We start from the raw sequence: 12,922 nt of genomic DNA, 5'->3' as shown, positions 1-12,922 counted from the left end.
TAATACAATATACTCCTTTCATCCCAAAGTAATTGAGTCTTTTATTTTCTGCACTCGTTTCGAAAAAATGATAATCATATTAATAATAAATAGTTAAAATTAAGAGAAAAATAATGCTCCCTTCGTCCCCAAAGAATATGAACTATTTCCTTATATTACTGTGTCTCCACTTTAACTAATCTTATTGTCTTTTTCTTTTGAAACGGGTGAAAAAAAAATTAACTACTCCCTATTTTATAGTAACTTGGAATGAACCGAGTATCAAATCAGATTGCCATATATACCATGACCAAATATTTTCTCCTCCTACATCACTCGTGACTTTGTGAGTTTATATAGTGACAGCAGTAGATATCCTCTTGTTATTTTAATTATGCAACCATCGAATCAATTACGTAACCTTTCCACTATTGACAAGATGTTTAATTGAAATTTGCTTAATCACACCCACACACAATATCGCACTTATAATCTTTATAATGAACTGAATATGTCATCGAGGAAAGGTCAATATATAAAGGAATTAGAATCTCCAGCACTATACATTACATGCCGAATAAATGTTTTTTATGAGTTGAATTTAGCATGTTGCTACAGATGATGGGTAACAAATACTACTGGTATTTTATGTTCAATAATTATACATATATTTGATGAAATTAACCCGAATATACTCATTGACTTGATGAAGTTGGGATTCTCAACTCTCAAACTGTTTTTTTGGGCCACAATTCAAACTTATTTAATTGCGTGAATTTATTAAAAGCCTAATAAACAATTAAAATGTTGGCCTGCACACAGTCACCGGCAATCAAACATTATCCCCAAATATTGCGATAATGAGTGTTACTCTACAGAATCTTTACTAATATGGAATCCAACTCAGAATCTATGGGAATCCAACATTGCAACCATCAAAGATATTTTCCTTTATTAAGTTTTCACTCGAATTCTTTTCTTTTAAATATACAATAGGCATCAACAACTAATTCATTTTGCCCTATTCCCAACATTCACGTCTCCAGAGTCCTAAAATTGCACTCCATTCACATGTATTCACGTCTCTATATCTATTTTATTAATACAAATTTTTATCTTAATTTTCAATTGTATATTTATATAAGTATTTAATTTAAATTTATATGTGAATAACCCAAAAAAAAAATAGTATATTAGTTATAATTAAAAAACATAATTAAAATAAAAAAAATTATCATATAAATATAAATTTCAAACAGTAAAAAAGGCTAAAATAATTAGGAAAAAATATATTTTTTGAAGAATGACACTATGAACAACGTGTTCCATCAAATACACATGAAAGTGGTGCATGGACCGTCCCACACCTTCAGATGTCACGAGCGACTGAATTAGAGTCCTCCAACGGGGGTGCCCTCTGTGGTGTACCCACGTCAGACGTGTGTGATTACTTGTGTTGTTGATGATCTTATATCTTTATTGTATAGTTGTTTATTGTATATAATTTATGCGTGTATAATATTTTACTCCTATATTTTCCTATAATTTAGAAGAAACTTTTATAATAAAGAAAAGAGTGAACTACAAAAATGGTCCCTGGACTATGGATTTATCTCGCCCATAGTCCCTGGACTTTAAAAATATCGCCAGTAGTCCCTGGACTAAGGGTTTATCTCGAAATTGGTCCTTTTGGCTTTTTTTGGTACGAAAATACCCTTTGATATTATTTTGGGGGGTTTGGGCAATTTGGTCTTTTTACACTTTTAACATTTTAAATCTGATATTATTTTAGTTATGTACTAACTTTGATATTATTTCAAAATTATCATTCTTCTTTCATTTTGTTATCCTTCACTGAATTTTTTTTTATTTCAATATTAGATTTAATTTTATAAAATTAAATTTAATATTTAGATTTTTAAATATCAATAAATTTTTTAATGAAAACTATTAATTCATGGACACTATAAATATTGATTAAAACTATTAATTTTTGTTATTTAATATAATATTAAATTGAATTGAAGAAGTACAGAAAAATAATATTAATCACGATGGAAAAATAAGAGTTATTCTATTTAGCCTCCGTTCGGTTGTTATAATTGCTTGTGATTAAATATTATGAAGTTGACTAAAAATTTGATCCTACTTAAAATTTTTATATAGGAGTATTTTTGTTAAAATTTTCTAGTAAATTTTGATTGTTTTCAAATTAATAAACAAAAATTATAGTCTTACATTAGATGCATATTTATTTCAGAATAAATTGTGTTATATAATCTATTTATGATTAAAGCTATTTAAATATTGATTAAAACTAAGCCGTTGTCATACCTTATTGATTACATAGTACTATACACTATCAAATATTGATTATAACTATTAACTTTTGCTATTTAATAATTTTTATAATTAAAAAAATTTATTGATATTTAAAAAATAAAATTTAAAATTTTGTAAAATTAAATCTAATATTGAAATTAAAAAAACAAATTCAGTGAAGGATAACAAAATGGAAGAAGAATGATAATTTTGAAATAATATCAAAGTTAGTACATAACTAAAATAATATCAGATTTAAAATGTTAAAAGTGTAAAAAGACCAAATTGCCCAAACCCCCCAAAATAATATCAAAGGGTATTTTCGTAACAAAAAAAGCCAAAAGGACCAATTTCGAGATAAATCCTTAGTCCAGGGACTACTGGCGATATTTTTAAAGTCCAGGGACTATGGGCGAGATAAACCCATAGTCCAGGGACCATTTGTGTAGTTCACTCTAAAGAAAAATATATATTTTTTTTAAAGAAGATCAGTAATGGAGTAGTTAACGTGGTAGATAGAAGAATTTAGCAAGTTTACTTTTTATTATAGAATTGAGTAAAAGTAATGGACATGCCTTTTTAAATATGATAGGTGGAAATTGATACATGCATTGCCTAAGCATATGATGCAATATAAATACCTAAAGTGAAAAGAAAAGAGCTACCCCTACATCATCCTTTCATATTCTCATATTCTTATGACACAAGACTCATCACATTTACACGTATTTTTCATTTTCGTTCTTCTTTATTTTTAAACAGTGGGACAAAAACTGAAAAATAACTACTCCCTCCATCCCCGATTAATTATCACTCTTTTCTATTTTGATCCGCCCCTCAATAATTATCTACTTCACTTTACGATAAATGGTAAAAATGTCTCACATTTCATTAACTCACTTCACCCACATTTTATTATAAAACCAATATAAAAAAGTGGATTTCATATTCCAACTTTTTCAACCAACTTTTCTTTACATTTCTTAAAATTCATGTCCGGTCAAAGAGTGACAAGTAATCGGGAACGGAGGGAATAGAATATTAATATTCGAAGGGCTTTTTAAACGGAAAAGGCACTGTAATTTCAGTTGTTAGGCCTAACAAAAGGTCCAAATATGGATTTTGGGGCGATGAGAATTGTATTCTTGGCCCAATCTAAAATAATAGAAATATTGGGCCTCAAATCATTGTCGGATATGGAGAACTGGAGACCAAGTGAAAACACATTTGACTTTGTAAGGAGGAGTAGAAGTAAACAAATTTGACTAAGTAATTGTGAAATAAGAAAAGTCAGAGAAAGAGGATAGATTGCCAGGTCAGACTAAGCGCAACTAATCCAAAGTCCAAACGCGTTTGCGTTCCTTTCTCTATGCTATAAATTTGGCCTTGTGATTGTAAATTTGTAATCAATCACAACTAGAACTTGCTATTTGTATAAGTTTGATTGAAGATGTGCCCGATGCGATTCATTTTGGTGTTCATCTCGGCGATCTTGGCGGTGGTCCTGGCATGGAAGGCCAATGAATCTGAGCAGCAGCGCCGCCGCCCTTCCGAATTTCGGGTGATGGATGCCCTGTCGGTCTTCACAGACATGGCCACTGGCCGATACTTGTGGAGAAAGATCAACCAACTCACCTAGGCTAAGGCTAGTATAGTAAACCCAAGCAATGCAACCTAGCTCCCCTTTTCTTTTATTCTTCTACTTGTACATCATTAATTTTTTCATTACCAATTTATGTCTTCTCTACATTAGTATATCTGTATCTACGCAATTCTGTATTCTGATTACTTCACAATCTTATTACAAAAAACAATTTGTATGATTACATAGCAATTATTTATCTGGAAAAGAGCATGGAAGTGGCCCGGATCCACTTTTATTCATTTTTTACTCTCTGCTCTTCTCCAAGAGCTCAACACTCACATCCATGCTCTGCAAGGACATGCTCAATGGTCTCACCATTCTATTATTCAATTTAAATAAAAATATTTTTACAATATTAAAATGTATTAAAAATATCCGGAATACTATTACAAATTACAAGAAAAATAAAAATTACATAATTAAAATCATAAAAATTACAAAATTAAAATCGTAAAATTTAAGATTGAGAGAGTTGTTTGGTATAGTGTCATTTTTTTTTTGAAATGGGAGTATTTATAGATGAAAGTATGAAATTTGGGATGAAAATGATGAAAAAATAAATTTAAAGTGTGAAAAAAACGGATATAGTTTATTAGGAAGTGGGAAAATATTTTTTTTATTAAATTTGAATTTTTCAGATTTTTTTTGAATTTTTTAAAAATAATACTCCCTCTATCCAAAAAAAATAGAGCAATTGGTGTATGGCACGAGTTTTAATGTAGAATTGGTAAAGTAAGAGAGAAGGAAATAAAGTAAGAGAGAAGGAGAAAAAGTAAGTGAGAAGTAGTGGTAGTGGAGGGATTATTATTTGTTGAAAACTTTTCATAAATGAATATGCTCTATTTTTTGTGAACGACCAAAAATGGTAAATGTACTCTATATTTTGTGGACAGAGGGAATAATAATAAAAAAAGATAAACCAACGATCAATCAGAGCATGCCACGTCGGCTACTCGTGCTCTATGCAAAGAGCAGAGTCGTACCATCGGCAAGAGCACAGGGGTGAACAGCAGGGTGCCGTGCCGTCGGCACTGACGGCGTACTTCCCCAAAAGCACCATTGGGAATGCTCTAAGAATATGAAGTGTGACAAATTATATATTTAAAAAAAAAAGATTTTAACTTTTTAGGTACTTCACTATATTAATTTATTAAAAAATAAATTAATATCTCATGGAGTACTACTATTAACCATCTGCAATAATTTAGTAAAGAATAACTTTTTAAATTAAATTTACATATTTAAATAAATATTACTAGTACCTTTTTAGATATTACATGGTAGTAATTATTTTCAAATCAACCTCAAAATTACATACTAGATTTTTTCATAAAATTTTCATTAGTCTATATTTTATTGCTAAAAATGGTATAGTTAATAATAAATTAATATATAAAAATATAATCCAATATAATTTAAAATATAAGGCATTATGTACATGTACATTTATCTTTTAAAAATATCTGGAAATTTTTTATGATTTTAAATTAATAATAATATTACAATATAGAGTATGATCCATAAATTATGTATGATCCTTAATTAAATATTTAAATATGTAAGAATTTTAAAATTACGAAAAAACCAAATTATGGAAGTATGTTTTTGGAAAATTGCATAGATTTCCTTATTTTCATGATTTTATTTCCGTTTATTGTTAGGTGAAAAATCAAACAAAGTAGTACGTAATTTAGAATAAAGATTATTTTTCCATAGTAGTAGTACAATAAGGTAATTGTTTGACCGTGTGCTAATGAATACATAACTACGCAAATTAAGTGGATTAGTTAGATTACAAATTAATGTGATAGGTAGAGAGAGTTGAATCAGGCGCTTCACCCCAGATTTGGCATCCCCATCGAGAACAAAAAAGAAAAGAAAAAGGAAAAACATAATCATCCACTGAAAAATCGGATCGAAATGGTGTTCAACAGCCCTGCAATCGTAGCGGTGGCCAAGCTGTCGGCGAATGCGTGCCAATACATAGCGTGCAATCCGGAGCGGCTCAGCGCCGATCAAGTGCTCAATCTCCTCTTCTGCTTTCCCTTTCGCCACCTCCGCCGCCTCGCCTTCTGCATCTGGACCTTCTTCTGCTTCCCCCTTCCCACCAACCCTTATCTCTCCTCTTCTTCTTCTTCCTCCTCTTCCCAATCCGATCTTGACCCCGATCTACACTCCGATTGAATTCTCATGATCTGCTCAAAAAGGAGAGGGCGAAAACTAGTAGAATAACAGAAAAAAGGTCATTCGTCCTTTTGTTGTATTTACTCGATCTATATAGGAGACTATGTAAAGTTAGAAATTTTCTTCTTCGAAATATATAATTTGCGTTGATGGATGGATGTTGCTATTGCTAATATTTGAAATTTGACAATCAAGATTGTATTTTGGCCACTCTGTTGTGATAATTGTATAAATTTGGTGTTGGAGATGTGGCGTCTGGCAATAACAATGATAATGATATGATTAACACGCACTGGTGTTTATTAGAACCACTGAATTCACATTTTGTAATCCTTGATCAAATTATATGTTACTCAATTTATATTTATACCGTCTGTTGTTAGTACTTAATTGAAATGGGACTCTGTTGTGAACATTCATCAGCAACCATGTGGAGTGGAGTTCCCTTTTTTAAAGCTCCATAATTCCCATACCTAGATAATGGAGTTGGGCCATTTTGTGATGTCGGATGTAAATGAAATTTGCTGCTTGTAGCTTGTGATTGTCATTCCTTAGGTTCAATCCCACTTTCAAAGATGGTAAAATTGTGTTGCTGAATGACTGAGTTGATTAAGAGAAATGCAAATACATAACTGGAAATACTGTAGAGAAAAATAGCCTGGTTTTTACTACTAGAATCGCTATGATTATTAATCAATCAATAACTGACAGAGGAGGGCAGCGAAGCCTTGCTTTTTCAACACATCATCAATTTCATTTAATTAATCTAACTAAGTCAATATATGGGAAGAAGAGTGTTCTAGATTAATCACTCACTCACCCACCCTCTTTTCCTCTACCTTCACCCCTCATCAATCTCTCATTGGCACCATCGCCATGGCCGACCAATCCCAGGTAACACTCCCATCTTTTCTTGTTTAATTTTCTTACACCTCTTTCTTTCCATGATCCTCGTTATGAATTGTGGGGTTGATCACTCATAGTTTGCATCCCCTTTTACTAATTCTTCACAGGTTTCGCATCATAACGAAGAAGTCAATCTTTCTCAACTCTTCCATGATCATCAGGTACGCGTTGAGGCTATACCTGTATTTCTAGTAGTTGCCAGATGTTGTTGATCTTTTGTTATTTTTCCTCAGTTAAAGGCAACCAGGCTTCCCCCTATCGAGGAGGTTAGGACACTCCTTCATCACAGTGTCCGGGGATTTCTCTCCTCCTTGTCTCAGGTACTATAAAATTGACCATATTTACTGTTGCTCTCAGCTTCCAAGGGCGTTATTCCAATACCTCTTCAGCTGTGCGTGTCTAAGTTTGTGTTATTGATTGGCATTATCTTATGCAGGAGCACCATGGTTATCCATTCGGGTCCATGGTTGACTTTGCTTGTGATGCTTACGGATCTCCCATAGTTGCTGTTAGTAACTTAGCAGCTCATACAAAGGTAGAGCACCGTTCTCTGTTTTTTGTAGTTTGAGAGTCACTTAATAACTTCTACTTGGAGGAATTCAAACTTCTATTATTGGTTCAGAACCTTGTAGCCAATCCAAAATGCTCATTGCTTGTGGCAAAAGATCCCGATGACAGGTCTGACCTTATTGTTACGATTCAGGGAGATGCTCTCCCAGTAAGATTCATTCCTTTCACTACAATTTTCTTTATTTGGCCGAATACGTCAAACTATAGCTTGGCAGTCAATCTCTTAAGACAGTTCAGGCTGACACCCTCCATATAAATCACATAGGTTGATCACAGCAATATGGAAGCTATTCGGACTGCATACATGACTAAGCATCCAGATGCATTCTGGGTAACTTTTAGCTCGATTATCTCTTGTGTTTATTGTGCCCTATGTGATAGTAATATTTTGTCATGTATGCTGAGATAACTAACTACTTTGAAGGTGGACTTCAGCGACTTCCAGTTCTTGCGCATTGAACCTAAAGTTGTACAATATGTCGCAGGTGTCGCGACAGTTTCACAAGCATCTGGAGGTTTGTATTCCTTTACGACGTAATGTTTATGATGGAAAGATCCATTCAGTCTCTTCATTTCGTGATGATTGCAAAATGATTTTTTTTTTTTAATTTCCTTTGTCTCTTCCCATGCTTTCAGAATTCAGCAACGAGGAGTTTAGAACTGCAAAAGTGGATCCTATATATCAATTTTCAAAGCCTATAACAGTATGGTCTACTGCATATCAGTAATTTGCTATTTATAGATAGATATATACTGTTCTTGGTGGTTATCACCTCTAAACTATGTTAATCTTGTTTTGCTTCCAGTCTCACATGAATAAGGATCATGCAGATGACACAAAGCTGATTGTGCAGCACTCTACGTCCATACCGGTATTTGTTGTTCATTTTTGTATTTGAGTATCATGCTCCATTCTGACATGGGAAATGTTGGCTGTTCTAACGTGTTCACTGAGTAGACATAGATTGTTTTTGTAAGTAGTGAGAACAAAAAAGAGAATGCAAGCTTGCTTTTAACTCACATGTGAAAAATGTTTCAGTAGTTGCAAGCAAGAAAGAGAATTAAAATATGTTTTTGTAATTCCTTTTTACATCATAGCTTATATACATTATCCACGAGCATGTTGTAATATCCATGTTTGTTATTCTCTTTATGATTTGCATACATACTTATTCAATCAAAGGGAGTTGCCATCTCTTTTACAATAAGCTGACAATCAAACTTGCATTGAAGAATTCTGAAATTACTTTTTTTCAGGTGGAATTTGCAACCATGTTGGACGTAGACAGTCTTGGTTTCACTGTGAAGGTTGAATCAACATCTGAATTCTCATGTTTCTTGTATCTTTCACTTCCATGAAGCTTGACTTGTCTACTTTATATGTCTTCAGTTTCAAGCTAGTTTTTTCTAGGTGTTTGGCTTTGTAATATAACTTGGTATAATTTCTTCTGCTCTGCCCATTTTCTCTTTAGGCTGGCTATGAAGGCAAAACATTCAAGCTTCGAATCCCTTTTACTAGGCGTGCAACAGAGAGAAAGTGAGTAATTCTGCTGTTATTTACTTGCATTGGTCTAAATAAGCTAGAAAATTATCTCATGAATTCATCCATAAATAGGATTTTCTGTTAGACCTTGAGGCAGTGAAAGTAGATTTTGGTGTCACATATGCTTCCACAATTTTAAGAGAGATGGGGTGGCTTAGTGCATCTTCTGCAAAATAATTTTGGCAAGTGTTATTGTTCACCACTCTGATTCTTTGTAATGACATTTTGTAGGGACGTGAAGACTCTTATTATAGAAATGCTGCAAGCAGCCAAACAACAGATCAATTGAGACAAACCTTTTATAGTAATATTGATTTATTAGTCCTATTTTGTGAACTTAATTATGTTGTAAAGAAAGAGAGTTTTTACTCTCTTTAACTTCATCATTTCTCATCTGGTCAGGGGTTTGGTTGACATTTCGGCTTATAAGTTGATCATCTTGTCTTATGTCTTTACCATTAAACTCGGAGTTGAATTTAACACTGGAAATTCAGTTGGAGGAGGCCTAAGAATAACTCATTCAATCTTGTTACATTCTTCCAACTTTAAGCCTAATCCTCATTTGCAAGTTTAGTTTGATTCCAAAACTCAACCGGATTTGATGCATTTAATTGTGTTAGCATTAAAGCATCACTAAGCACAGGAATTGGGACTGGACCGCGTGGAATGGTGATGCAGTCATGTCCTGCATCATTGGCGGAGACCGGAAAGGGCAGGAGGCTACGTCTGGATTGGCACAGCAGTGTGAAAGGCGAGGTTCGGCGGTGTGCTGGAGGGGGGTTGAGAGGGGTGAAAGTGGCAGTTTTGAACCACTTATTCCCACCATAAAATTAGATGTCATGTTATTCTTGAAATGTATTTGGCTTTCGTGAGAGAAGATTGCACATGCTTTAGTTTTCCAAAGTAAAAATCCACATTTTAGTTCTGTTTTGCAAGTACTTCTCCACTTCTTCTCTTTTACTTTACTTTGTTAGCGTTTGTCCACACAAGGATCAAAGTAATATATTCCAGAATAAGTTTGAAGATCAAAGGTTGAATAAAAGGAACGGACTCAAATTGAATGTGCTAGCCATCGGCACATTACAAACATACCTACATCACTTAGTTTATGATCTCTTTTATGGCTTGTTAATTGTGCATCTAGCGAATATAATTTCTTTTATTTAATTCCAAATCAATTATCTCTACAATATAATGGAATAATTTCTAATGTTGGAGTGTTTCTCATCAACATTTCCCTTCATACACTACGAGCATGGGCAAAGAGTCCATCGATCTAAATGCCCTGGCGGAAGAAAAAAAGGATATGGCACTTTGACTCTCTGAACACTGAATTCGCCTTAGACACTCAGCCCGTTGAGTACTTTGATATATTGGACAAAATGAGAGACCAAATATTTATAAATGAGTAGTTGCAAACAAACTACAGTATTTCTAAAGTATAATAGGGTTTTGAATTGTGTTTTTAAATTATAGTGATTTAGAAATTTAATTATGCAATTATAAAATTTACTGTAATGTTAGGAATTCTAATTAAATATGTTTAATATTAAAGCTATTTATTTTTATTTTAGAATTAACAAAAAAAAGTATGGTATGATTTGGTGTATAAAATAGGGTATCAATTGCATATTGTAGGGATCAGACCACTCGGGATTTGCTAATTACCGGGACCTCTTTTATTGATTGAGTCCGAGATGGCTAATCTCAGAGATACAAGCCAGTACAAGAGTGATACTGAGGTTACACTCTACACTAGTACAAGAAGTTACAATTGGAAGAACCCTAGACTAAGTTCAAGTATCACACAGAACTTGAGTCTTCATCTTCTTCAATAATCCTGCATACTTAAGTAGAGTTATTAGTAACACAAGAAACGATCCCGTAGGATCTAATATTCAGAACGGAACTAAGAAACTAAGAAAGAAACAGTAGGAATATGGCTCAGGTCACAACGGTGACTTCACTAGGCCAAGGACCTCCCCACTCACTTCTACCACAAGTCACAAAGAGAGAATTAGTCGAAAGAACTCAGGGACCAGAAACCTCAGTTTCACTGAGTACACAACCGACGTAGCCTCCTCACACAAGGATCAACACCAAACTCTTGAATCACAACTCAGCAACACAAGAACCTCGAAGAAACCTTCAGTCACCACCAAATCCAACACAGAAGTTGGACGAAACCCTAGATCTGAGAAGGAATACACTGAGTCTCACTTCACTCAAGATCTGAACCGATGAACAGCTTTAGAACCAAGTATAGAACAAAAGACTGGAAAAGATAGCCGGCGAACAAGGCCGGAATCAAGAGAGAGGTTAGAGAGAAGGCAGAGCAAAGGCACAAGAGAGAGAGAGAGTTCTGGTTTGAATGAATGGTGTAACCGAAGAGTCAGTAGACTCACAACAAACACACACATTAATCCAACGGCTCAGAAGCACGATCCTTGTGGAGCTGCTACGTGGCATGCATATGTGCCATCAAATAAGTAACAGGCCTGCAAAATCGGGCTGGACTTATTATCAGTATTGGGCCACATATTAATTAAATGAGCAAGCCCAACACAATTAATATACAGGTCCAAAACACAAATAATCCACACAATATTCAACACAGATGTTATGGTATATGGTATGATTGAAATTTGAGTGAAATGGTTTTGCATATGGAGTTCTTAGACCAATGTGCTCGATTATTTCAAATGAAATTCTTGTCACTCGCAACCTTTAAACTTTAAAGACATGAATGAATAACCTATGTTAGATTAAATGTTCCCGCACTTGTAAATCATGAAAATACTGAGTATTGTCCTCTAATATTCAGCTGAAAAAGTATCTAAGTGAAATGTCGAGTATAGTCTAGAATAAGTAAGAAAATGACCGCAGAACATGGAAAATATGGGGGTAAAACAGGCAAAGGAAAAATGTGTGTGTTGCAGGTGCTCCACTAATGATGACAGCTGTATGGCACCAAGACGGGCAGCCCGGGCAGGGTATTTTAAAAATTTAAAACAGAGAAAGAGGGCTGGCCCCCACGTTATGTTGCCGTTAGGCCAACGGTCTCTTCTGCCCGCCTCAAATATAAAGCACTCCCATCTCTCCCCTTCACTCCATCTCATTCTCATTTCACACAGCAGCCCACCTCTCTCTCACTCAACAGCGATGATGAAGAAGATGATGTTGGTGGCCACCGCCGTGGCATTGATCGGTGTGTCGAGCGTGGCAGCGCAGGAGGCCCCGGCCCCGAGCCCTGCATCCGACGCCGCAGCTTTCTTACCAGCTGCCTTGGCTTCCGTGGCCGCTCTCGCACTCCAACTCTTTATCTAAATGCCCATTTGCTTCTTCATTATATTATTTTGTATACAGTTGTTTCCGACTCTTTAATTTCTTCTCTACATACAGGAGCCGCCGCTTGAGGCTTCTTCTTCTTTTACCTTTTTTCCATATTCTTTCTTCTCATCATATTGTACGGAACATCTGTTTCGATTCAATTTATATTAATCTATTGTTTTTTATCTATTCAATTTCGTCATTTGTATATGGATTGAAATGACTGCTAAATATGAACATGATTGGCAAACTAAAGATCATCACCAATTCTGGCAATGCTAAACTTGAATACCAATTCTGGCATTTAAAATTAATCTGCGGAATAGTTAGTTAATGGAGGAGGATTGAGACCAAAAAAAACGCACACACAAGTGCGAGGAGAATGAGGTTGCGCTGGATCAGCGGCACATGGGCTCATGGTCCACACCCAGCCGACAAAGATT

The 12,922-nt window shown here is 34.5% G+C and overlaps 1 protein-coding gene across 1 annotated transcript; it reads left to right on the top strand.

Moving 5' to 3' along the window:
* The first annotated feature begins 5,743 nt into the window (after positions 1–5,743).
* LOC125207424 (non-canonical heme oxygenase HOZ, chloroplastic-like) lies at positions 5,744–9,578 on the top strand. The gene is made up of 12 exons (XM_048106757.2): positions 5,744–7,024; positions 7,144–7,197; positions 7,270–7,356; positions 7,473–7,571; positions 7,659–7,754; positions 7,872–7,937; positions 8,031–8,121; positions 8,243–8,310; positions 8,413–8,478; positions 8,864–8,914; positions 9,079–9,143; positions 9,381–9,578. The coding sequence occupies exons 1-12, from the start codon at positions 7,007–7,009 to the stop codon at positions 9,436–9,438; spliced, it is 819 nt and encodes a 272-aa protein (XP_047962714.2). The 5' UTR covers positions 5,744–7,006; the 3' UTR covers positions 9,439–9,578.
* The last annotated feature ends 3,344 nt before the right edge of the window (positions 9,579–12,922 follow it).

Source organism: Salvia hispanica, chromosome 6 (assembly GCF_029641045.1).
Source record: "Salvia hispanica isolate PSC_SH4W2 chromosome 6, Shi_PSC_v1, whole genome shotgun sequence".
Taxonomy (NCBI): domain Eukaryota; kingdom Viridiplantae; phylum Streptophyta; class Magnoliopsida; order Lamiales; family Lamiaceae; genus Salvia; species Salvia hispanica.
This window is presented reverse-complemented; position numbering and strand designations above follow the sequence as displayed.